This window comes from Pelodiscus sinensis, chromosome 1 (assembly GCF_049634645.1).
Source record: "Pelodiscus sinensis isolate JC-2024 chromosome 1, ASM4963464v1, whole genome shotgun sequence".
NCBI classification, from domain to species: Eukaryota; Metazoa; Chordata; order Testudines; family Trionychidae; genus Pelodiscus; species Pelodiscus sinensis.
Genome location: NC_134711.1, coordinates 110,139,861 through 110,164,024, shown reverse-complemented (window position 1 = coordinate 110,164,024; position 24,164 = coordinate 110,139,861). Strand labels below are relative to the sequence as shown.

General features: G+C 46.5%; 1 protein-coding gene across 3 annotated transcripts in view; it reads right to left on the bottom strand.

Moving 5' to 3' along the window:
• Nucleotides 1–24,164, bottom strand: part of CECR2 (CECR2 histone acetyl-lysine reader) — a 152,876-nt gene that overhangs the window by 21,363 nt on the left and 107,349 nt on the right. For all 3 annotated transcript variants that reach the window (XM_075896768.1, XM_075896771.1, XM_075896773.1), the window contains 9 exons: nucleotides 12,583–12,766; nucleotides 11,393–11,532; nucleotides 10,808–10,912; nucleotides 10,086–10,135; nucleotides 8,409–8,578; nucleotides 7,791–7,868; nucleotides 2,703–2,859; nucleotides 364–493; nucleotides 7–44 (listed from right to left, as the gene is read on the bottom strand). In XM_075896768.1, coding sequence (XP_075752883.1) covers nucleotides 7–44; nucleotides 364–493; nucleotides 2,703–2,859; nucleotides 7,791–7,868; nucleotides 8,409–8,578; nucleotides 10,086–10,135; nucleotides 10,808–10,912; nucleotides 11,393–11,532; nucleotides 12,583–12,766 — 1,052 coding nt within the window. The remainder of the gene's footprint in view (nucleotides 1–6; nucleotides 45–363; nucleotides 494–2,702; nucleotides 2,860–7,790; nucleotides 7,869–8,408; nucleotides 8,579–10,085; nucleotides 10,136–10,807; nucleotides 10,913–11,392; nucleotides 11,533–12,582; nucleotides 12,767–24,164) is intronic.

The window sequence follows — 24,164 nt, the reverse complement described above, 5'->3', positions numbered from 1 at the left end:
ACTGACCTTTGTACATGGCGGTGAACTCATCATCCAGTTCATAGCTGCAAATGGGAAGAGCAATGGTGAATATATACGCTCTTGTCTTCGTCGTTCCTCCACCCCATGCCTGGTGCAGCCCCCAGTAAAGTTCTGCAGCAGAACCCACACACGCAGCCTCACTAGGCACTCTCATTCAAGCAGATACCATTTTGCATACACCACACTCTGTGCCCCTCAGACATTTCTCCCTCCTCAATCCCCTTCCTCTCTCTCCCTATTACCCCTCTTTATTTACTTTTAACAATGGCTATATTCCTCCTACCCCCTATCCTGAAAGCCTACAAATGCACGTGCATCCTGTGCACACTGCTATGTACTCACAGATCCTTGGTTTTCCTTTCCTCTCTGGTAGGAGAACTGGGATCCAAATGGGAAAGTTCTGGGGGAAGCTCCTTCCCCTGGGCCAGAAGCCAAGCCCGTTCTTCCCGGAGTTTCCGCCTCCTGGCTCGTTCTGCCATGGACAGAAAGAAACCTGCTTGACCCTCTTACCTCTTATCAGGAACACCATGCACAAAAACAAAGGAGGCTGCTCAGCAGCCAGTTTCAGGAGGCTGTTGGGTCTGACAGCCAAGGGCTGTACCCAGTAAATGCTGTCACCCCTCTAGAAAGGGCAGTGTAACCCACACACCTAGTGTGGTTCACTGTCCCATGTAGTGGCACTTAGACCACTTACAGTGAGAGATAAGAACAAAGGAGCTCTCGAGCCAGCTGGCTTTGAGCTCCTACACTAAGATCCAGAAATCCCAGGTTTGAATCCACCCCGTGGCGGTTACAGAAGCAGCAGGGAAACAGAGAAGACAAGAGCTCCACACTTGCCTTTCCACCCTAACACAAGTTGCTTTGCAGTGTTACTGTTGCTATCCTGTTTCCAGACAGACAAATTCTCACTTAACTTACCAGTCTGGGACTTTTTGAGTAGCTCAGAGAGACTGCAGACATTATAATGGCCTATGAGGACCAGCTGTATTGCTGAGGTTTAAGAGGTTAGTAGCAGGGATGGCAGGAAGGACTTGAAGGCTGCCCCTGGTCTGCAATCAGACATTGGTTACCCAGGTGTTTTGTTTCAGACTGGGAAGTGCACTGGTTTGGTGTAAGCTTAGTTAACACCCAGAGAAGGGTAGAAGACGACAAGATTCTGATGTATTTGCCTCCTATAGCCTCTGTACCTCAGGCCTGTCCCGTGACAGCATCTCTCAGCCAAGGGTACTCCTGGGGGTACGCTGAGGCCTTCCCGGGGGTAGTCAACTCATCTAGATCAGTGTTTCTCAACCTGGGGGTTGTGATCCCCAGAGGGGTCATGGGACAGCTTTAGGAGTGTGGCAAGCAGGGCAACTGCCCAGACCCCAGGCCACAGTGGGCCCCACAAAGCTAAGTTGCATGCTTCAACCCCACTGCCTGGGGCTTGGGCTTCCGACAAGGCTCACAAGAGAAAAACAGATTCAAGCATGACACTGAAAAGGAGAAAATAAGCCATTTTCCAGCAACTGTGCATGCTGGGCTACTTTTCTATTTTTACGTTTGATTCTGTAAGCATGTTTTTAAGGAAGGTGAAACTTGGGAGTGCACAAGACAAATCAGATCCCAGAAAGGGATACAAGCACAACGCCCTTGGGACCTGACTGGTGCCAAACCAGAGAATTTGCTCTACTGCGGGAGGTCAATATTGTCTAGCAGCATTACCAACACTGCCACTGTTTACTGGGCTCTTAGAACACATTTATGTACATAAAGATACACAGGACACACTGAGAGCCAGGACCGGATGGGTGTAGACAAATTTTATAGGACCGTGGGAAACTTGGCAACACCCACGATCAGTGGACATCCAGCTAACTAAAATCATGCTGAACCATAGATGTTGCCGGAACAGAGAGTTTCAACCTGTAGCCTGGCAAGATTGAGAACCACTGCCTTATGAGAGGGCAGCCTTCACACCTCTTTTCCAATTGTTCTTAGAGGGCCAAAGAGACAGGGAGTGAAGATAGTAAAAGATGAGCAGGGTTCCAGAAGTGCCAAACACTAAAGCAAATCTACTGCTACATTAGAGTTTGTCAACAATTGAGGGAGATAAAGAGAAAAAAAACCCCTGAGAATGAATGTCTCTGAACAACCTCCCTGCCACTGACACCATGGGCACCATTCCTGTCTCCAAAGGTATGTTTCTGAGGAAAAACCTCCAAAAGGGATGGTGCCAGGCTGTCCCACTTGTAGCGTTTTGGTCTACGTGCTTCAGGCAGAATGGAACGAATGCAGCCGGGAGGCAGTGAAAACCCAACTGGGCAGGTTGTGAGCCTCACAAGCACCGAGAGGGGAGACAGAAGACAACCAGAGAACTGCATGTGGAGCATAACAGTAGGGAGGAAGAATTATGGGAGGTGATGAAGCCAGAGTAGTAGGAGGAAGACACAGTTGGAGGGGGTACAAGAGGACAAGGAGAGAGAAGGGCAAGGAAAAGGGAATACAGGTGGGGCCAAATAAGCAGAGGCCAGAGAATGTCAAACCCACTTCTGAGGTAACACAATCACTGTTTCCATCTTGCAAGTATGTGAAGGAATCTGTGGTGGGGGAGGAACACCAAAGATCTCTCTCAAATAAAGTTTAACAACCCATCGGGGCCCTTTCAGTGTCCCCACCTCCATGTCACACAAAATGACAGGTACCTTCCACTGCTTTGACCTTCTCCTCCATCTCCCTCTTCCTCTCCTCCTTTAGCAGCTGTTCCTGCTCCTTCTTCTGCACTGCCAGGAGGATTTGGCGCTCTTCCTCTTCCTCTCTGCGCCTTTGCTTCTCCATCCTGCTGAGTACACTTGGGGTTGCCTGGGACAAAAGGCCATGTATGAAATTGTAAGAGTCACAGACAACAAGGTGGCACTGGCTGATACATATCCAATCAGCCACAGACTGACTTTGAAGGAGACTTAAAAATGCAAGCACAGCAAGTGAGGGAAACACAAATACACACAATCTCTCTGCCAAAGAAGCTATGAGCTGCATTCCCCTTCCATTGTGTACAGTTCTTATCCTCTCTTCCAGTTCCTTCCCTCTTGATCTCTGGCATGTTGTAATTATGTGAGTGTACGAGCCAGTCAGACTGTAAATTCCACAGAGCAGGTACCACAGCCTCTTATTAGTCTGTGAAGTGCCATGCACACATATGGCACCGAGGGGAAGGCATCAGGGGAAAAACTTTTATGTGCTTGATTTCATTATAAGCTGAATGCTTGGATCATCCATCAACATTCCCATCCCACTGACAGTTCTACAAAGCACAGATGCCCTGAACATACCAAGGGAAACTATCACACTTGGAAATAACCCATATGCCCATAGGCTCAACACCTCCATTCTCAGGGTATAAACAGCAACAATCACTTAGGTATAAGGCATTTCCTGAAGATTAATGATCACCTAGGGTCCTTCAGCTGGCCCTCAGGCCATCAACTTTTCCTTGCCCACCATTAATCCCCAGAAAAAGCCCTGCACCTCAATCACTATTGCTTTACCTTTTCACCTGCCTGGAAATAGGACCTGCGGGTGCTTTGATAAATGGCTTGAAAGATTGTACAGTGAAACCAGCCATATTGTAAGTGCCTCCGCATTTTCTTTTCTTTCCTGAAATGCTATTTAGCAATGTTCTGCGGCAGTGCTCCTGGGTGGATCAACCCCCACTGTCTCCAGTGGGAATTATTCTTCAGCCCATGCTACCTACCAGTAGACTCATACCACAGTTACAGAGAGGTAGGTGTTCACACAGGGCCCTGGGGTGCTTTACAGCATTACCAGCATATCCCACGTTAACATGCAGACAGAGAGGGAAAAAAAACACCTGTTCTGTTCTGACCAGAATGCAATGAACCCTTTGGGCCTTCCCGTATCCATGGAGTGGTTTGTTTCGGAATCCCCAAAGGACTAGAGTACCCAATTCATCCTACCAGACCCACTGCCTTAGGGGAATTAGCACAGAATCACCACAACTAGAGCTGGTACATGATCTAGTTCATTTCCCCAATCACTACAGGATTCTTCCTGCAGGGCAAGATCTTTGCCCAGTTGTAATATCACAATCAACAACGCTCCTGTCATTTTCCAAGCAAAGCTATTCCCTGGGTTTATACATCCCACTATTAGCCGATCTCTCTTACTAGTCAATCTAAAATTATTTTTTTCTCTTAGTGGCACTCTCGTACCCCTTAAATTCTTTCCCTTTTCAATGACACTCCAGCATGTATGTTCTTAATCAGGCATATAACCAAACTATACACATTTAGTTGTGGGTTTTTTTATTTAATATTTCCTTATAAGTCAACCCTTCCAGCCCTCAGTCACTGTAGCCACTTTTTCCAGAATCCCCTCCACTGGGTCTACATCCCCACAGGATGTCCACAACAGAACCCAGTACTCCAGGTGCAGTCACAACAGAGCAGCAGAGAGAGGGAGCGTCACTTTCTTGTTCCATGGGACGATGCCCCTGTGTAGGAGGTTCAGAACTGCACTGACGTTCTTAGCTCCCATATCAAAACACGACCGCCTCCCTAATCTACTGTCACTGGCAGGTCTCCTTGGCTTTATGATCTGACCAGAGGCCCAATCCTTTAAACAGGAGCCTATGTAAATGCAGAGGTATAAGTAGTCCCACTGAAGTCAATAGGGTTACTTATGTGAGTCAAGCTGTTCACATGCATAAGCATACACACGACTGGGCCCCATAGTTTTAGATTCTCAGTCTCCTTGCCTGTCTGTACTCTCACTGGGGTTCAAGCCTTCTCCCAGGTTAGTTATGTGCTAATGTCATTAGCATGCTAATATGTACAAAGACAAGAAGACAAAAGGGAGACCAGCCACCAGCGGCAAGTCCATAGCAGATTTTATTTATGATGTGTCAGCCAGAGTTTTTATTCACATGGCAGTGAATCCAAGCCGGTCTGTGTGCCTCACCGGGCACCATTTCTGCAGATGCTAAGCTATTAATATGAACCTCCCTTCTCCCAGTCTCCACATTTATATGCACAACAGTTATGGTCTTGCATATAAATGCGTCCTAGGGAGGTGTTGGCAAAACATCCAGCCTGCAGCGCTCAAAAGACCATTTTTAGAGCCAGTCCAAGTGCACTACGCCACAGGGTATCTCCACTGGACAGAAGACAGTGTTTACAGAGCATACAACTGTTTTAAAGATACTACTGGTCCCCTCCCTGCCCCCAATGCAGATCTGGTGCTAATCTGGTGTGAGTTAAGAGGAAAACAGGGAGTTCACCAACCCAACACAATGAGCTCTGTGATTCCAACATACAGCCCCCACCAAAAAACATTGGTTCCCAGTGGCTCTGCCAGTCTCACTGGGCCAAGATGTTCTAGATGGAGTGTGGCTTGAGTTTCAGAGGGGCTGAGCACGTGCAACTTTCAATGAAGTCGGCAAGAGCTATGGATGCCCATCTTGGAAATCAAGGTCCCAGACGCCCAAGCAGGCAGCCTGGTTGTGTGTTGGAAGGCATCTCCTTGCACTCCTGTTGGAACAGGAAATGCCAGCTCAGAACAAGCTTTCTGAACCAGTAGCTGGATTTTTTTTTTAAATCCAGTTTTTCCATAACTGACATAAAACAAACGCAATTTCTGGAGTTCTGATGTAACCACCCCCTTCCCGCCTATCGCAGGCACTGCGAGACAGAGCATCACCGATTCCCCCATGTCTAGGCTGTCAGGTTGACTTCTGAAATGGGCCACCTCAGGATACTCAGCCCTCTCTCCAGCTCGTGCACAGCTCCTCATCCCCTGAATGTTCTCTGCCAGGATTTCTGCAGTTTCTCCTTAATGAGGGTGCTGCTCAGAAGGTTTTTAATGAGGAGTTAATCTGAACCACCTGTTGAGAAATCCCCAGAAGGGTCAGAAGCAGTGACAGCTCAGATTTAAGCTGTATCCAGCGCTTGGGGCTAGAAGGAAGGGGCCACATACACAACGCCACGCTGTGCTGGAATAAGGTTTTGTGCCTGAATCTTACCAATGCAGCCTCTACCCTGCCTTTAGCAAACAGGTTACCAGACATTCCGGCACTTTTCCTGTCTCCCATGTGACTGCAATGTCATGCTGGGCAGCTAACAGACTCCCCCTCCCAGTAAATAGAAATGCCCCGAGACTTCCTAACACAGCAACTGCTGGCACACCCAGCTCCAAAGCACAGTAAGAAAGCAGTGCAGGGATGGCCCTGAGACCACTGGAATCAATGGGCTGGCACACAGGCAACAATTAATAGCCCTCTGCACCCACGGTACCAAATAGCAGCCATTCGGGCTCCTGGTGTTTCTCTCCCCCCATGTTCAGATTTTTTCTGCCTGTGTATGAATGTGCCCTCTCCCTTCACGGACAGTAAGCTTCTGTGTAGCACGGGAGAATGTCCCTGGACTCACTGACAGCATTAGTACATCATCACCTTCTGCATGCGCGCCTATAGGTAACACAAGGAATGGCTCTTCCCTGCATTTATTCAACTACAGGCAGTCCCCGAGTTACGCGGATCCGACTTATGTCGGATCCGCAGTTACGAACGGGGCCCTCCCTCTCCCTGGTCTCCAGCAGACCAGGGAGAGGAAGCAAAGCGGCGGAAGACGCGGGCAGCGGACAGCCCAGACACGTCTGGGCTGTCAGCTGCCCGCGTGCTCCGCGGCTTTGCTCTGCTTTGCTCCCCGTCCCCCTGGTCTGCCTGCGTCCCCCCGTCCCCCTGGTCTGCCCGCGTGCTCCGCGGCTTTGCTCTGCTTTGCTCCCCGTCCCCCTGGTCTGCAGACCAGGGGGATGGGGAGCAAAGCCGAGCAAAGCCGTGGAGCCTGGGGTTCTTAAGTTGAATTTGTATGTAAGTCAGAACTGGCGTCCAGATTCAGCCGCTGTTGAAACTGATCAGTTTCAGCAGCGGCTGAATCTGGACGCCAGTTCCGACTTACATACAGATTCAACTTAAGAACAAACCTACAGTCCCTATCTTGTACGTAACCCGGGGACTGTCTGTACTTCTAATGTGTTTAACTAGGGGAATCATGCAGCACCCCTTCTGCTCTTCCCTTTTAGAACAGTCATTAGAGATGGAAGAGACGAAAAACACCCATTCTGTCTTTCTCCCTGACTCACGTGGGAGGTTCCCCTCAGGATGTTTTCCAGTGTTTTGTCCAGTTTAATTTAAAAGATCCAAGTAATGGGTTTTTGCTACCTCCACTAGGAGATTATTCCATGGCCCAATAGATCTGAGTCTGAGTTTTCCTAGAACCAATAACCTAATTTTTCTCTTCCTGTTTCATCTTATTTCTCCTCATTACCCCTTGTGTACCTCAAAGAATTCATCTCCGCCTTTGCTATTTCCTCCTCGTCAGGTATACATAACCTCAAGTTTTTACCTTTGTTAAGCTGTACAATTTCACTTCTGTAATTTCCCTTTGTAAATCAATCCCTCTAGCCTCAGGTCCTCTTTAGATTTTCTTCAAACAGCCTCCAATTTGTATTTCCATGGTAGTGAAGTTCCTGCAAGTGAACACACACCTGCGAGTGCAGCTGCCTCCGATTTAGAGAGAAAGGCTGGTACTCCACTGATTCATAATTTGGTGCTTCTTTTGGCTTCTTTTGGGGCCATTGCATATTTGTGTTTAATTGGATGGCTGCTACCAAGCTCTTTCAGCATTAATGCTTTAAGTTTTCCTCTCCATTAAATAGCTATGATTTGGGTTATTTTCTCCCTGAGAGATACTTGCTTGTGACTACTACACTCTCACCTCCTGCTGAATTGGCTTGATGGGCTGATGGTCAGACATCCACCTGGGCGAAAATTCCGTGCGCTGCAACCGCTTCTCCTGGAGTGGAGGTGGAAGAAGGGAAGAGAAGAAAGACATGGATTGGAACACACCACTAATGTTGGTAGGGGAATTTTTGTATTAGAAGTGACCAGGCAGCTACTATGAGCTTTATAAGGGAAGCATCATACAGACCTCTCAAAAGCTCAGAATGGCTATGGAGTTGAGTTCAGAGAGATGTTCTCAGGAAGTTCAGACTCCAAATTTGTCCCACCTCAAGATAGTTATCTGATGGACAGCACTCTTCAGAGTCCAGCTACCCACCTCTAGCCACCACTCCATCACCAAAATTCCTTCTTCCTGTACACAAAGCTTAATAGCTCCTGTTTACATGGTCCCTAGAAAGCACTTTGAGCAGTACGGGATCCCTAAGTGTCTCTGCTGCAGGAGCTAAGACATCCTTCCCTATTCCCAGGGGCGTTCCATTGCTGTACGGAGTTAGCCCTCTCCCAGCTGTCCTGCATCTCAGCACTCAAAAGCAGTCACTATACAGAGAATAAGCAGGCTGTCACCTCCACACCCTTATGCGCTCACACCCACCTTCTGGGCAATCATGTTGCAAATCTCAGGCAGGAAGTCTTCACTCAGGAGTTTGTAGAGCTGCCGTTCTCTTAGGGAGGTTCTCTCTCTGAAGCTCTCTGTGACCTGCCTCCACTCCTCTTCTGTCTGACACAGCAGCCACCATGTCCCACGGCCTGGCCCCTGGGACCCTGCAAGAACATACAGGGATATTCTCTCTGCAATAAGTATTGTTGATGGCTTCCCTTTGACCCATGCCCTCTCTTCCTGAACCAGGGAAGACAGACAGACCTTGTCTGTGTACACACCCCTAGGAGACATAGTTCATGGTCTAGGAAAAAGCAAGAAGAATCGTTCGTGTACGTAACAGGAAGACCTGCATAGCTATGGCTTCACTCAAAGCTCTCTCAAGAGCATTAACATGACCCCTAGCGCAAGTAATACACACTCCAGAGCACTGTACGCTGGGATGGGAAGTAAAAATGATGGCAGCACTTGGAATATTTTGGATGAAATGCCATTACCTTAATCCACCCTAAAACCACAATCACGACTATCCAGCAGCTCCTGGGAGGAAAGGTCAAGGAGGAAAAGGGAGGACTGATCTCCTTGGCTGTAATTTATTTCTCACAATGGAGGGTATCAGCTAGGTCTGGACACTACTCATGGGTTACAGCTGCTCTGACTCCCCCTGCTGGACTGCTGCAGCACAGCACTTTGACTCAGGAGATCACTTTTAAAGCTGAAACTAAACAAACCAGTAGAAAACATCCATCCTATGAACCTACCACATTTCTATTTATGTGGGGTTTCAGCTTTCGAAGTTCTCTCTTGAAGGCTGAGGATGGAATTGCAGCAGTCCAGAGGAAAGCTGAACTCTGAAAAAGGGGTAGAAGAAACCAAACCAGACTTGCCTCCATCTTGGTGGAGTGGGAAGGGCTAACCCATAACAAATACCCAGACCAGCAGATTCTCATGTGTGAGAAATGAGTCTCCCACCCAGGCCCTTTGGAGAAACTAACACATTATGTTGGCATTTCTCCTCTCCTATTATTAACTACTTGTGGGTCAAGGCCTCCTGAGGAAGGACCTGGAATACAGATTTCCCTAATTCCTGGTTTCCCTAATTTGTGCTTTACATCGTACTGATCATGTATACCACCTGACACTAGATGGGAGATAGGCAAGAAGGCTCCATTGTTCTCCTACAGTGCTACCCACCTTCATGCCTCTCTCCCTTTCACAGAGAGGGCAAAATGCACCTATCACAAACAGGATGTGTTTCCACATAGCCTGTGCTCACCCCTTCTCAGGAGAGTATCTGTCCATACATCGTCCATTTCTACTGATCTTAGTGAGTGAGTAGAGAAGAGTTCCTTCCCAAGCTTATTCCAAACTCAGGCCTCCCTGACAATAACCTAATTCATTAGTCACTCTTCATCCCAAAATAGCGCATTGCAATACAGGAAACATTTAGCTGTCTAGGCTCCTGGGAATAAGTTAGACCACTTCTTTTAACTGCTTGTGCCAAATACAATCAGAACCAACCAAGCTAAAGACACAAGGCACTGCTTCCAGAGAGCCTCTCACTATCGAGGCCCTCCTCCTTCCCGGGGAATCTTGTCTCTCTCAACTTTGGATGGTTTTAAAATTGCAATTGCAGATCATATTCCTTCCACCCTCCCAAAACGTCTTTACCATTTTTCATCTGTGTCTCATGCACGAGCGAGTTCTCTTCAGCCTTTTCCCTATAAAGAAGAAGGCAATTTATACACACAGGTAAAAACATACACAAACTATTTCATCAGCCATTGAATTGCAGCCACTTCTGGGGAGGAATGCAACAGCTGTTTAATGCACAGCATACAAATTTTATACAGGAAGTGAGAAATATCCTATTAACATGAAACTTCAAGAAAAATTATGGAACTGGCCAAACTGGAATTTGACCAGGATGGCATCCTTACTCTTCTGAATAGTGCCAGGAGATCTGTAATGATTTTAAGTAAGCAGGACTTAAAATAGCATCTAAATAGATTCTCTCTAGCTGCAATGTACCCCCTAGTATCATGTAGATCAAATGGAGCAGTAGAGACTTAGTGGTCAGAACAGCATCCACTGTTTTATCCACATTACTTCTGTAGCACCTGCTTTTCCTTAGAGTCCTCACCCAACTGATAACCAAGCCTGTCTGTGCAAGATGAGCTGAGATCAGGGCTTCAGGGGATATGGGTGCAAAGAGAATTATCTTTCGACTCCCAAAATGAAAAACACAACTGGGGCACGGGGGGAGATTTTCAATATCAGTGGAAGGCCGGAAAAGGTATATCAGCACTATCAATGCCGAGAAAGACCAGCCAACTTTCCTCCTTAGATGAAAGTATTTTGCAGAGCCATTCCAGGAACACCTTTTTCCTTACCTCAGCAGATTCTCCTCCAGCAGTTTTTTCCGTTTTGGGGGTCGCCCTCGTCTCTTGCCTGTTTTCCCAGGAACATTTGGGGTATTTGTCTGGGCACCACTTCCCCTGGAACACAAAGAAAGGTCAGAAAGTATCTACAGAAGAAAGGAACTGTGGCTGGCAGGGGAGGAGAGGCAAAGAACAGCTGCTATGGGCCCAACTAAGGCAGGGATTAAATACAGCAGCCAAGTGGGCGGGGGAAGGAGGGTGGAGGGAGGGCGGTTGGACTCCCCGCAGCAGGGTTACTCCAAAGGACAGATAACTTGGCATGTGGTGGTAGTAGCAGAGGAATGTACCTATCTACTGGCCAATGTTTGTAGTGCCATGAAGGCAATGCGTGGATTTAGTTGCCTTGCATCAGCTTTAGTTACTGGTGTATCTGGCAGGCCACTGTCACCTTCCCAGCAACAGCAGAAGCCAAACAGAGTTTACTGAACTGAGATTTGTTGCTGCATAGTCCATTCCTTTCCACTTGCCCTGCTCGCTTCTCCCTCTTTTTTTGCCCGACGTGTGTGGAAATTAGGAAAACTTAGAAGCTGTTGTTACCTGTCTGAAGCCAGCTCTCCATTTGATTTCCCGGGCATTGGCTCTTCTTTGTACATACGTGTGCCATAGAAATACCAATAGAGGGCGCCATTGCTATCCTCACCCAGCGGTTCTACACGGAGGCTGTCTGCATCCAAGCCCTGCATTCAGTTGGGAGCATGCAGAGAGAGACAGTGACAAGTTGAAAAACAGCCGCACTGTCACTCAAAACATGCTGACATCTCTCCACAAACACCCCGTACTACACATCTGTTCTGATGCAGTTCTGGGAAGAGATTACTCTAGAGAAAAGAATACATTCCCTCTCCACCTAGGGAGAGATTTAGATTGGCATTTCTAATTTGCATGCTCTCTTTAGTTTTAATATTTCATTTTTGGTGCTCATGACAGTGAAGGTCTAATTAGCCCTGCAGAGTACGGGAGGCACTGTGGAAACTTCCCACAGACAGCTCTCCCAGTACACATTAATAATGAGGGAGGGGAGGGGCAGTGCTGCAGGACAGAACTGCACTCCTCACTCCCACAGTGCTGTCAATACCCTGGAAGGACTGCCACATAGTCAAGTCATGGTCTTTGTAGATACAGCCAATGAGGCCAATTTACATAGTGGCATTTGCGTGGTAAATACATCCATGACCAAGTCCCTACCACTTGCTCTGATCTTTTGTAATTCAACATAACCCTGGCTCCCGGGGTTGAAAAAGCATGACTATTTCACTGCATTAGCGCCAAGAATCTGATATTAAAAACATTTCTTTTTTATGACAATTACATCTCCAAACCTGTAAAATACCAAAAAAAAGGAAACCTAGGTCCCTCACCAAGAGGCTGGGGCTAAAAACTGGAACAAACTCAAACTCTGGAACATTAATAGGAGAGAGAATGGGGAGACCCACACACCCACATTCCCACAGCTGGCTATGGAAACAAAGAGAATAAAGGACCTTAAAGAGAAGCTACCGTTCAAATCCCCAGCCTTTTCCTGCTCCCTAAACTGGCAGACTAGAAATGCCACAGCGGCACCTGCAAAACCCTGTCCCCGTGGTTGGAGACTGGCTGGATGTGGAATGGCACGAAAAAGGAAAAACAGCCTCCATGAAGGCAAACATTTTCCTTTATTGCTCCACAGATTTCCTAGCTCCCTGTAGCTGCAGTTTTCCCCATCCCACAGCCGCTGTGGCCCAAAGCACCTTGAGGAGGTCGAAGACATCATCTGCATCAAGCCGGTAATCACAGAGGCGGTGCAAGATTTCCACACGGGTGCGCAGTGGTAGCTCTTGGAAAGTGGATTCCCGTAAGGGATTGGGTTTCCCTTCCTCCAGTTCCCAGCGGTAGTTGATAATGTCCTCAAGGTAGCTGTGAAATGTCTGCGACCTAATCAAGAGAACAAGTCCCCCCTACTGTAGGTTAATATGCTAAAGCCAGGACTTAGCAGGGGCAGGAAATGGACTGAGAAGATCCAGGCAAGGCTGAAAGCTTTGCCCCGCTGCCTCAGAACTCCTAAATGATATGTAGCAGGAAGTGAAGAGACTGCCACTGGGAAGCTTCCATGAATGCTTTTTAAGAACTGGGTCTTAGGACAGCCATAGCTAGTTAAAGCTGTGCAGCTAAGCTTGTGTCTTTCCTACCTACTGGCAACAATATAGGATTTACCATCATTTAAAACAGGGGTAGGGAACCTCAGGCCTGGGGGCCAGATGTGGGATTTGACCAATAAGGCTCAGTGTCCCCCCTTCTCCCCCCAGCCCATGCAAGCACTCCAGTCACCTGCTGCCCCACACAAAATCTACTAAGCTGGGCCCTGCTAGGCTCTGGTGTCTGACAGGAATGTGGGGAGTGTCTTTCTCTTTCTCAGCTGGGGGCCACTGACTGACTACTTCTCTCGTGTGTGCAGCCCCCAAATGATTTTTCCTATGGGTCAGTGGCCCCCAACCTAAAAAAGTTTCCCCGTTTCTGATTTAAAGCCTCTTTATTTGTCTCCCTCCTTTTCATCACATTAAGTTCACATAAGGGCTGACTTAACTTTTTTTATAAAAGGAAGGTGTAAGGGAGCATTCGCAGACAATTCCCATCCTCTCCAGCCTTCCTCCACTTCAGCTAACACCACCATCATCGTCTACCAGGCTCAGCCTCTCTCGCTTTCCCCTGGCCATACAGCCAGGTCATTATAAGCTCCTGAGCCTGCTTCCAGATCTTTTAGAAAGTCAGACTTTTTGCTTTCCTAAAGGCCAAAACACTTGTCCATGCCTGGGCTCCTCTCCTTTTGAATGTTGTGTTCAACGCTATATTTCTTCGTCAAAGTTGAACGTCCAAACTCTCCAACCAGCAAACAGCATTGCTGGTTAGATTGTGGATATCCTCCTCTGTCCTCACTGACCAAAATGCAGCTACTCAGAATTATCTTCCATGCCTGCCTATCAGATCACATCACCCCCTTCTTTCTTTCCTCTCCCTACCATCTTAATCTCCTTTGCCCCTAATTCCTCACCTTAACCACAGTTTCACATGTAAACTTCTTTTCCCCATCTTACTCTGAAGCTTACTATAAAAAGTAGTGGTTCTGGTGTAACTGCTGCCCAGTCACACCTTAGGTTGCAGACTGTGTTTAGATAAATGAGTGTGCTTCTAGTTTTAGAGACAGCTTGTTCTGAGTGTGGAATTTTCAGTTTTAAGAATCTGGGGCTATGACTAGACTGAAGGCTTCTTTCGGAAGAAGCTTTTTCGGAAGAGAGCATACAAAAAACTTCTTCCGAAAGAAAACGTCTACACAGCAAAAGCGCATAAAAAAGCCATCTGCTTTTTCGAAAGATAGCATCAACACTGAATGGACGCTATCTCACATGTAAGCTGTGATTACTATGGACTGAGTGGCCACCAGGGTACTTGTGCTTTTTCCTCTTTCCTCTTCTTTCAAAAGAACTCCCTCTTACCTGTCCACACATGCCTTTTTCCAAAAGAGTTATTTCGGAAAAAGGCTTCTTCCTTGTCGAAAGAGGCTTACCAATATCAGAAAACCCCCTCTGTTCTTTCAAAAAAACGTGATTGAAGTGTGGACGTAAGTGCAGTTTTTCCCCCTGGAAAAATGGCCGTTTTCAAAAAAAAAAACCTCTCCAGTGTAGACATACCCTGAGTGAGATCAAGTACCGACTATCACAACCTTATTTGTTATGAGTGGTGCGGCTGCCTCACTCCTCTGACTTGCCAGCGTTCCAGAATTGTGCTCTGAAGCTTCAAATATGCCATCCTCTCAGACATAAGAAGTTCATGAGTCTGAATGGACACTGCTGGATAACCATTCCCACAGCTCCTTTTTGGCATAAGCAGACTGCCCATGACACTGAAGGGATCTATGCCACAACTGCAGAATAGCCATGAACCAAGCAAATCTAAAAATGTAACCAAAAAAGCATTAAATCTTTACCACTCAGAAGGACGAACACTGTCTGTCTGGAGTAGGGATGTAAAATCCCATTTAATTAGTTAACCAGTTAAATATTAAGCTTAACCATTTAACTGACTAAACGGGTAGGTCCCCGCTCCCCCTGCCTTCCCACCACAGGCAGGCTGCAGAAGCCCCCTGTCCATGATGAGTGGGTGGCTGCTGCAGCCTTAACGGGTGAGGCTTACTGGCTAACCATTAACATCCCTAGTCTGGGGGAGGAAGATGATAGGAAAGAGGGGTCAAGACAGGATGGCAACCTGCAGGAGCTGATGCCACATCACTGATGGAAGAAACGCCCACCTGACAGCATCATACAAATGAATGAAGAGATGCCTATGTTCCCGCTCTGCAGATTACTTCACAAGGCTGTGTTTCATTCAGCTCCTCAAGTGGAAAATGACTTCTCTTTGACTCGCCCGATTTTCCTGAAGGAGTTTACCCGACCTCCAATAATACTCATGACAGATACTTGAATATGGTGGCTTTTGCAGCTCTGCCATTGCTATTTTCTGCCTATCATCAAAAAACAAAACAAAAACACCCCTCTATGCCTTTCTGAGTGTCTTTGTTCTGTCCCACTAGCAGCAGACAGCTCACCTTCCAAATGCAACATGACCTCCTTGAATAGAAGGAAATAGTTCAAATGACATGATAAAAGGATTATTTTTAAGGAAGAATTCTTGTGCCAGCTGAAGTACCTACTTTGTGGGATAAAAGGTGTACATTTCAGGGCCAAATTCAATTTCCAACATCCAATTGGACCTTTAAAAGTGGGCAGAAAAAAATGTGGGTACTGCCTTGGAAAACCTGAAGGCAGCATATCAGATTCCCTTTATAGGCTATGGGCCCCTAAAACTTCTATTTGATCACACAGAACACTTAAATGTTTAGCTCTTTGATGAAATCATCAAATAAGAGAGTAAGGCAATAATTTGATAAGCTTTTAAAACAGATGCCATGCCTGGACCCCATTTCCTGGAAATATGCTAACTGCATAAATATCTCAGACAACGTCCTTCTAGGCTTGAAGGAATAAAGCCACAAACTGAAGGTATCCAAATTCCACCCTCTTGAGTTCAAGATCGGATTGAATTTCAAGTCAGCACACCACCTAGCGAGGGCAGAATCTTAGGGGAACCAAAATGGCATTTCCAGGTTCCTGTAGAAGGAAGGCCCATGGGATCAAAAAGGAGCTGTCAGGAGTAGCATGGCTTTCTCTGTTCTGATTTTTCTGGCTATCTGAGCAAGAACTGGAAAAGAAAGAAAGGCACACATCAGAGATCAGAGCACTTGAATGAGAATGCATTGATTTTCCTTCCTCTCAATTTTATCCTTGCTCTCCTTTTTTCCCCCTACTCAGAGAAAATGAATCGATCCATGAAGTTCCCCATTTCCAAAAGATGATTTGAAGGACCTGGTCATTTAATTCACATTCCCTCTGAGGGCAAAGGTTGTTAACTCAACCAAATGGTTTGAGTTTGAGTTTTATGTAAGTGGCTAAAACTAGAAGTTTCTGCTGTTCAGCCCAATATCAGATGCCTCTGTTCTCAGGAGTGCTCCGTGTCTCCCTCATCAATCTGCATAAGTTGCTGCTGCGAGTTGGCACTTTGAATCAGGACAGAATGAGAATAGGAGATGGGAACCAGATGTCTCACAGCATTCCCAATAACCCTCAACTCCAGCCAATTTATATTTATCTTCCTCTCTATGGCTGGCCATTTCCCCCAGACAAGCACGAGTCCATATGTGGATTTCACAGCCTGTCAGAAAAACACCCATGGTTATTTTCACCTTTAGTATTTCTATTAATGGTTCTCCTCTGGAAGGGAATGGTTTCTGGAGCAGCCTCCCCCCCCCCCCCCCTTTGGAGATGGAAGAACCTGCTCGGAGGATTATGATCTGACTGTGCAAGGACTCCTATTGGTGATCTCTAACAGATAAGGAATGTGTTTAGGTTGCAAGTTGCGCTGCCCAGTAACAGTGGGGTATCACAATAAGTCCTATAGATTTCAACTACTCTCACAACCCTAAGGTGTACTAGATTCCGTGTAAAGGTTGGGGAATGCTTGCTGGAGCTAATCCTAAACCTGAGTCTACTCTTTTGAGAATCTCTATAAGCTGTCTATATGGTTTGGAATCAATGCAGCAGATCATCTCAGTGGTTCCCAAACTTTTCGGCATCACGCCCCCTTTTTGATTTTTGAGAAACTCTCACGCCGCCTCCCCCATAGCAGCAAAACTTGGGGGGGGCCCGAATTGACGGGGGGGTGGGTCACCTTGTGCCCCCCCCTGGAATTTCTTCACGCCCCCCAAGGAGGCACGCCCCCCAGTTTGGGAACCCATGATCTAGATATTGGGATTTGCATATTCCTTCTTCTGCGGTTATCAAAATCATCTTAACTAAGGCTTTGTTTAGATAGCATTTTTGTCAGCAAAACTTTTGTCAGTCAAGGGTCTGGAAAACACACCCCCTTGACTAGTGTTCCGTGTAAGCTGTGTGCTTGTCCAGCTGCTTAGGAGAAATTCAAATGCTACCTACCTGATTAGCAGAGCGCCCACAGCTAGGTTTGTGTTTCTATTGGTGGTGCACACTTGTATATGCCTCGGGGCACACAGAAAAATTTAGTCCATACATGGATGCAGAAAAGATTAGAAAGATCGTTGCCCCTGACCAATGTAAATTTCACTGACAAAAGCACCTGTGAGGATTGCACTATATTGGTGGAAGCTGCTTTCTCGTCAACACAGCTACTGCCACTCGTTGGGGGTGGTTTAATTATGCTGGTGGTAGAGCTCTCTCCCACTGGGAGAGAATAGACATTACAGTGGCACAGTTGCAACAGTATAGCCATGTCATTGTAAGGTCCATAGTCTAGACATAGTCTTAGAGAAAAGTTCAATTGGCGGAGACAATGCTAAGCCAAATTGCAAGGCTACAAAAAAAAGTGTCTTTCCATTGCAAAATGAAGATATTTAAAATTGAATGGACTAACTAACTGGTAGGTTGAGATAGTCTACATATCTCAGATGAGTATTTAAAAATTCTTTCTGGGGATCTTGAATGATGAGAGATTTTCCAGAAAAAAGGAGTATATTTGATTGCCAGCTTTAGGGCAGATGTGCCCAATACTGGTCAAAATCCTCTGTTTCTATTGGGGACTAAAAATAATTTTGATTGAATACCCTGATCTCTCTCAACATCCACTACTATACAGTAGATCTCACCCTTTCATGCCCAAACACACCAAGTTAGAGCTTTCATACAGTTCTAAAATAAAGGAGTGTTAGAAAACTCTTCCAAAGAGGTACCTCCACAAAGACAAAGGGCTGTTATAGGATAATTTGAAACCCTGCATATACATGCCATCCTCCTCCCCCAGCCTTTCCCTTTATTTTATAAACCATCATGCCATTAACACTTTGTATCATCATATTTCAATTTGTATTTGGAGAGCACCTAATGCACGAGTTGCTCATGATCTGTAGCAGCAGCTGCAAAAGTTTCAGGGCAGTCTGGCATAAAGAGGATGGGAACCAGTCTACGGAAGGGCTTCTCCATCTGGGCATCAGGGTCTAGACACTTAAGAGAACTACTCCCCTCCCAAGAGGACAGCACTGCAGCTCAGACCATCTGCTGCATACACAGGGAGACTTCTCTACTCAAGGAAAGAGAAACCTGGGACTCCTCCCACAGGAAGGCAAGCAGGCAGTACTGAGCAATGTCTCCTAACAATGGATTTCCCTGCATTCAAAGCACCCTTCTCAGAGCCCTGTGTTTTAGTGCACTGACCTGAATTTTTCTCTCAGAAAGAGCATTTCTCCCGACCCATCCTGCCTGCCGGAGTGAACCTCCTTCCAAACCCTTATCTGTGCCTGTATGCAGTCAGACTCCAAAGAGATCCTTCGGAATAGGAGGCAACCCACAAGGAGGAGCGAGGCTTTTGGGGAAATGGGGCGGGGGGGGGGGGGGGGGGCAAGATCTGTCCAGTGCTTCAGGTGGGTGGGCTTGGGAGCAGAGTACATTAACATTGTAGGCTTCTGGCCCATTAACATTGCAGGGAAAGACATTTCTGAAACATCTGAAATCCCTTCTCAGGCAGTGCAGCATTGTTGAGAATAAAACATGTTTTTAAAAAATTATTATTTTCACTGTCCTCTTTCGGGGGTAGCGGGACAGGACTGCTTGTGCCTTTTTTGAAACAGACTCCAAGATAGTAGAGCATAGCCAGAAAACAGAAGACTTGCTTTTGTTCACTAATAATCTGATTCAACAACAGTTCCAGTGATTTATCTCCACTTCCTATCGAGGGAACCCAAGACTTCACAATGGTCCAAATACAGAATTACTGCCACGTCATCCCGCCTTAAATAGGATTCTCATGGTCAATTTTGTAACAGAAAAATCCAAACCAACTTCTGATGGTCAGTATTAGATCAAAAGGAAAGGCATGATCGTGAACTGGAAACATACCTGAGGCTGAAATTTTTATTGTTGATGTCAAGTTAACACTGACACATGTAGTTACAGGTTTCTAGAATATTGGTCACGTTACAGTGTTTTATGTCTCTTGTATATTAGATGCTACTTCACCATTTTGCCTGTTTTCTTTGTGACAATGAATGAGTAAATGCCACAGAAAGAGCGGTGTATGTTTTAATCTCGAGGGACAGAACTCAGGGCTTATCTACACTGGCAAGTTACAGCGCTGTAAGCTTGTTCAGAGGTGAGAAAAAACAGCCTCCCCCCACCAAGTGCATCAACTTATAGTGCTGTAAAATGCCAATATAAACAGGGTGCCAAGGCTATTAGATACTCTGTTTGTGGAGGTGGTTTACCTAGAGTGCTGAAAAAGTTGGTTTACCTAGAGTACCTCCTCCCTGCACTCTTGCCATGATCATGCCGCAGCACTTTACTGTTCTGAGCGTAGACAAAGCCTAAAAACTATGACATAACCTCAAGACTGGAAGGAGGTCCAGAAGCAGTATTTTTCCATCTCTCCACCTCCTGCAACCCAATAGTTCTCCAGAATAGGAGACTGAAGGAATCTGGAAATAAGAGATTGGGAGTCTTAACCTTTCTCAAGAAACATCAGGGTGAAAGGAATGGCCACTGTAGTAGTTTCCTTTACTGCTTTTCCAATAAGGAGAATAACAACATTTATATTTATTCTGGTTATAGCTATGAAAATTAAAACAGGCTTGGGCTTCTTTTGGCTTAGCTAGCACAATACCTCCCACTTACCCCCCACCCCACTTTTTTCCCCATGCAAGGTTCTTATCAGCAGAATCTATAGGTTTTCAGAACAGATGACTCTCAATACACAGAAGAAACTGTTGGAAAGTCACCCTCTAGCTCAGGAGTCAAATATTTCAAGAGAACAGACAACCATGATGGAGTCCATTTTGGAAGCGAAGAACATTCATTTTGCTTTATCAGCTGGCAGCTTGTAGTTGCTAAACAGACAAAAAGAGGCAAACCTAGTTTTGAGAGCATTAACTGACAGGTGGATACAAGATATTTTCCCCTCCCCAGTCAAGAAAGTAGTAATAGCTGAGGTCAGGAAAGCTTAATTCTGAATGAGGGACTATTTTTTTTTTTTTTTACAAGCAGCAAGTCCTCTAGAAGGAAGTGGGGAGGATTTCTGGTGTTTGTTGAGATGACCTCAGCCAGATATCATTAGCAGGGTCAAGAGAAGCAAAGACTACTTCAGAAGAAGAAGAAAAAAAAAGGGCTCAGCTAGTGTTCCCTCCCTCACAAATCAATTAATCTATTGCGACTTGTCAAAAAAAAGAAAGGTTAGACTGACCTTATCAGAAGCAATGGGAGTTACAGCTGCAGGCCTGGCCTTGGGCTGGGCAGTGGGGTAACAATGGAGGCCTTTTTACTGTACTAGTTAGCATTCTTATCTTTAGAGAGAGAGGGAAGTTTGAAGAACCAGCTTGTACCCTAGGCTGAAGTGTTTGAAGCTACAGGAAAACTATAGGCAGGCTAGAGGGGAACAAGGTATTATCCCTACAGGAAAACTAGTTTAACTGATATATTCCCTGCCTCCTTCAGAGACTGTGATGCAAGAGAATTATCAGAATTAGCATAGGCCAGTGTAAAGTAGGCAGCCCGAGAGCACCGCTGTACACTATTTGGCTGCGTCTAGACTGGCATGATTTTGCGGAAATACTTTTAACGGAAATGTTTTTCCGTTGAAAGTATTTCTGCAAAAGCACGTCTAGATTGGCACGGATGCTTTTGCGCAAAAAGTGCTTTTGTGCAAAAGCATCCGTGGCCAGTCTAGACACGATTTTGCGCAAGAAAGCCCCGATCGCCATTTTAGCCATTGGGGCTTTTTTGCGTAAAACAGTTCTTCCCTGTCTATACAAGAGGGCTTTTTCCCCGAGCGGGAGTGTGAAAGTGTTTGCACAAGAAGCACTGATTTTATACATTACAAAGTCAGTGCTCTTGCGCAAATTCAAGCGGCCAGCTGCTTTTGCACAAAATCTTGCCAGTCTAGACGCACCTTACGTGTGTTGGAAAATATGAATGGCAAAGAGATCCTCTGGGAATGAATGTTTCAATGGGCCTCTCCGCAAAACATTTAACTGAGTCAGGGCAGTTTGGAGAGAATAGTTGAGACTTCAGGTTCTTGTAATCTCAGCTGTGTCTTCCATATCATTGAAATACTGCCTCTCTTGTGAGGTTACAGATTCAAGAGTTCAGCAAAGGGATGCAGGACATGGAAAGAGAGATCCTGATGGCCTATTACCACCATGCCAGATAGGTGTCAGAGTTACGCAGTGACAGGGCAAGGCAGAAGCGGTGCAACAGGGGTGAGGATCACCTCACCTTACACCGCTCTTTTTGATCCCAAATCTTCTGGCTTGTGCTTGGAGAACATGAAGGGGCTCTGCAAGGAGCTGTGAACAAACGAAGCGTCTCACTCGTAATAATGGTTCCTGGGCAAGGGCAGCAAAAGAGGCATAATGGAGGGGAGGGGGAACAGAGCTAAAGTGAGCTCTCTGCTTTTTGGATTCAGTGAACACTGAGGCTATGTCTACACTGGCACCCTTTTCCGGAAATGCTTAAAATGGAACAGTTTTCCGTTATAAGTATTTCCGGAAAAAGCACGTCTACATTGGCAGGATGCTTTTCTGGAAAAGCACTTTTTCCGGAAAAGCGTCCGTGGCCAAAGTAGACGCGCTTTTCCGGAAAAAAGCCCCAATCGTCATTTTTTCGCGATCGGGGCTTTTTTGCGGAAAAGACTACTGTGCTGTCTACACTGGCCCATTTCCGGAACAGTTTTCCGGAAAAGGACTTTTGCCCGAACGGGAGCAGCATAGTTTTTCCGGAAAAACACTGACAATTTTACAGTAGATCGTCATTGCTTTTCCGGAAAAGCAAGCGGCCAGTGTAGACAGCTGGCAAGTTATTCCGGAAAAGCGGCTGCTTTTCCGGAATAAGTGGCCCAGTGTAGACACAGCCCATATGTAAGGCAATGTTAAGGCATGAAATGTGACAACCTCTTGTCTAAGAGGCCTTGTTATGTCAAAGAATCCATTCCTACGCAGCACAGAATAGCTTTCCAAATGGAGACAGCGCCTACCTAGCCAAACCTCAAATAATCCCTTGGTTCATGTACATGAGTATATAGGAGGGTTGGAGGTGGGAGGATAAAAGAAAGAAGCTCCAGGAGTTCAAGGATGGACAATGCCACAGCCTTCCTCACAGACTTTACCTCTTTCCTGCCATCTTTCTGAACCAATGACATTTCCCCTTTGATAGGGCACTTGCTTTGTTGCAAACCATTAATATGATCTCAGCTGGATTAGCAAGTGGTGACAAACAATGAGTCAGCCTCTGCCTGGGAGTCCAGTTCTGCCTCCTGAATTCAACAGCCCCAATGTGTGGGAAAGCAGAGGTCTCTACACCCTTGCAAAATACCGCTGGGTCTTCTGAAAAGGTCACAGCAACATCAGCACTCCTCACACCCCCACCCTGGAATTAGTATCAAGCGCCCCAATATGTCATTTACACAGACTTCAAGCCTGTGTTAAACTGGCAGCTCCATGAACAGACTGAAAACAAAAGACTTTATACCTCTATAGACTTTACAGGGTGAGTCAGGAATTGCCTCTAGAGCAGAGGTCCCCAAACATTTTTTTTATTGCATACCCAGACCCCACCAGGGGAAAGGGGGAGGAAGGAGGCAGTTGCTTTGGGGCCTGGCCATTCAAAAGGGCCTGGGCATCCTTGCCACTGCGGCAGCGGTCAGAGCCCCAGGTCGCTGGGGTAGTGTGCTCTGGGTGGCACTAAAGGCTAGCTGCCCTCACCCGCACCCCTTCTGCCCACGGCCTCATCCCTTCTGGGAGTGCAGACACTTGGGATGTTATCATATAATCGTTTACATGATTAACTGATAAACCCAGGCTTACTGGTTAATCCTAACTACACGCAACTTCACCCTTGTGGCCTCTGTATTAGAGACAGAGGCCGGGCGGTGGGGGCAGGGGGTGCTGGTGCCCATGGGGAGCCAGCTCCTGGGCAGTCCCCCCCACAACACTGCTGCTTCCCATAGAGGCAACAGTGCAGGGCAGGGCAGGTGGTACATGCAAGAATCGGTCTTTCAAGCAGGCTCCCTGTGCACACCAGCACTGTGGAGCCACCTGCCTCTACCCCTTCCATGCTGCTGCCTCTGATACAGAGGCAGTAGTGTGAGATGTAGGGGGGCAGGCAGTAGCTGGTGCTTGCGGGGAAGCCGGTGTCTAAACGTATAACCACAGAAAAATTCAGCAGTCTCATGTAACCGCATGCAATGTATGTGAGCCACAGTTTACAAAGTCCTGCTCTGAGGTGATTAGAAGCAGAATATAAGATAAAAATGGCCATACTGGGTCAAACAAAGATCTGTCTAGTCCAGTATTGTCTTCCAATAGTAGCCAATGCCAGGGGCCCCAGAGAGAATGAACAAAACAGATAATCAAGTGAGCCCTCCCCTGTCACTTATTACCAACTTCTGACAAACAGAGGCTAGAGATAACATTCCTATCCATTCTGGCTAATAGCCATTGATGAATCTATTCTCCATGGATGTATCTAGTTCTTTTTTGTATCCTGTTAAAAGTCCCAGTCTTCACAACATCGTCTGGCAAGGAGTTCCACAGGTTGACTATGTGTTGTGTGAAGAAATACTCTGTGGCTGTGTCTACACTGGCCTCCCTTTCGGAAAAGGGATGCTAATGTAGCACTTTGGAATAGGCAAATCCGCGGGGGATTTAAATATCCCCCGCGGTATTTGCATTAACATGGCTGCCGCTTTTTTCCGGCTTGGAGATAAGCCA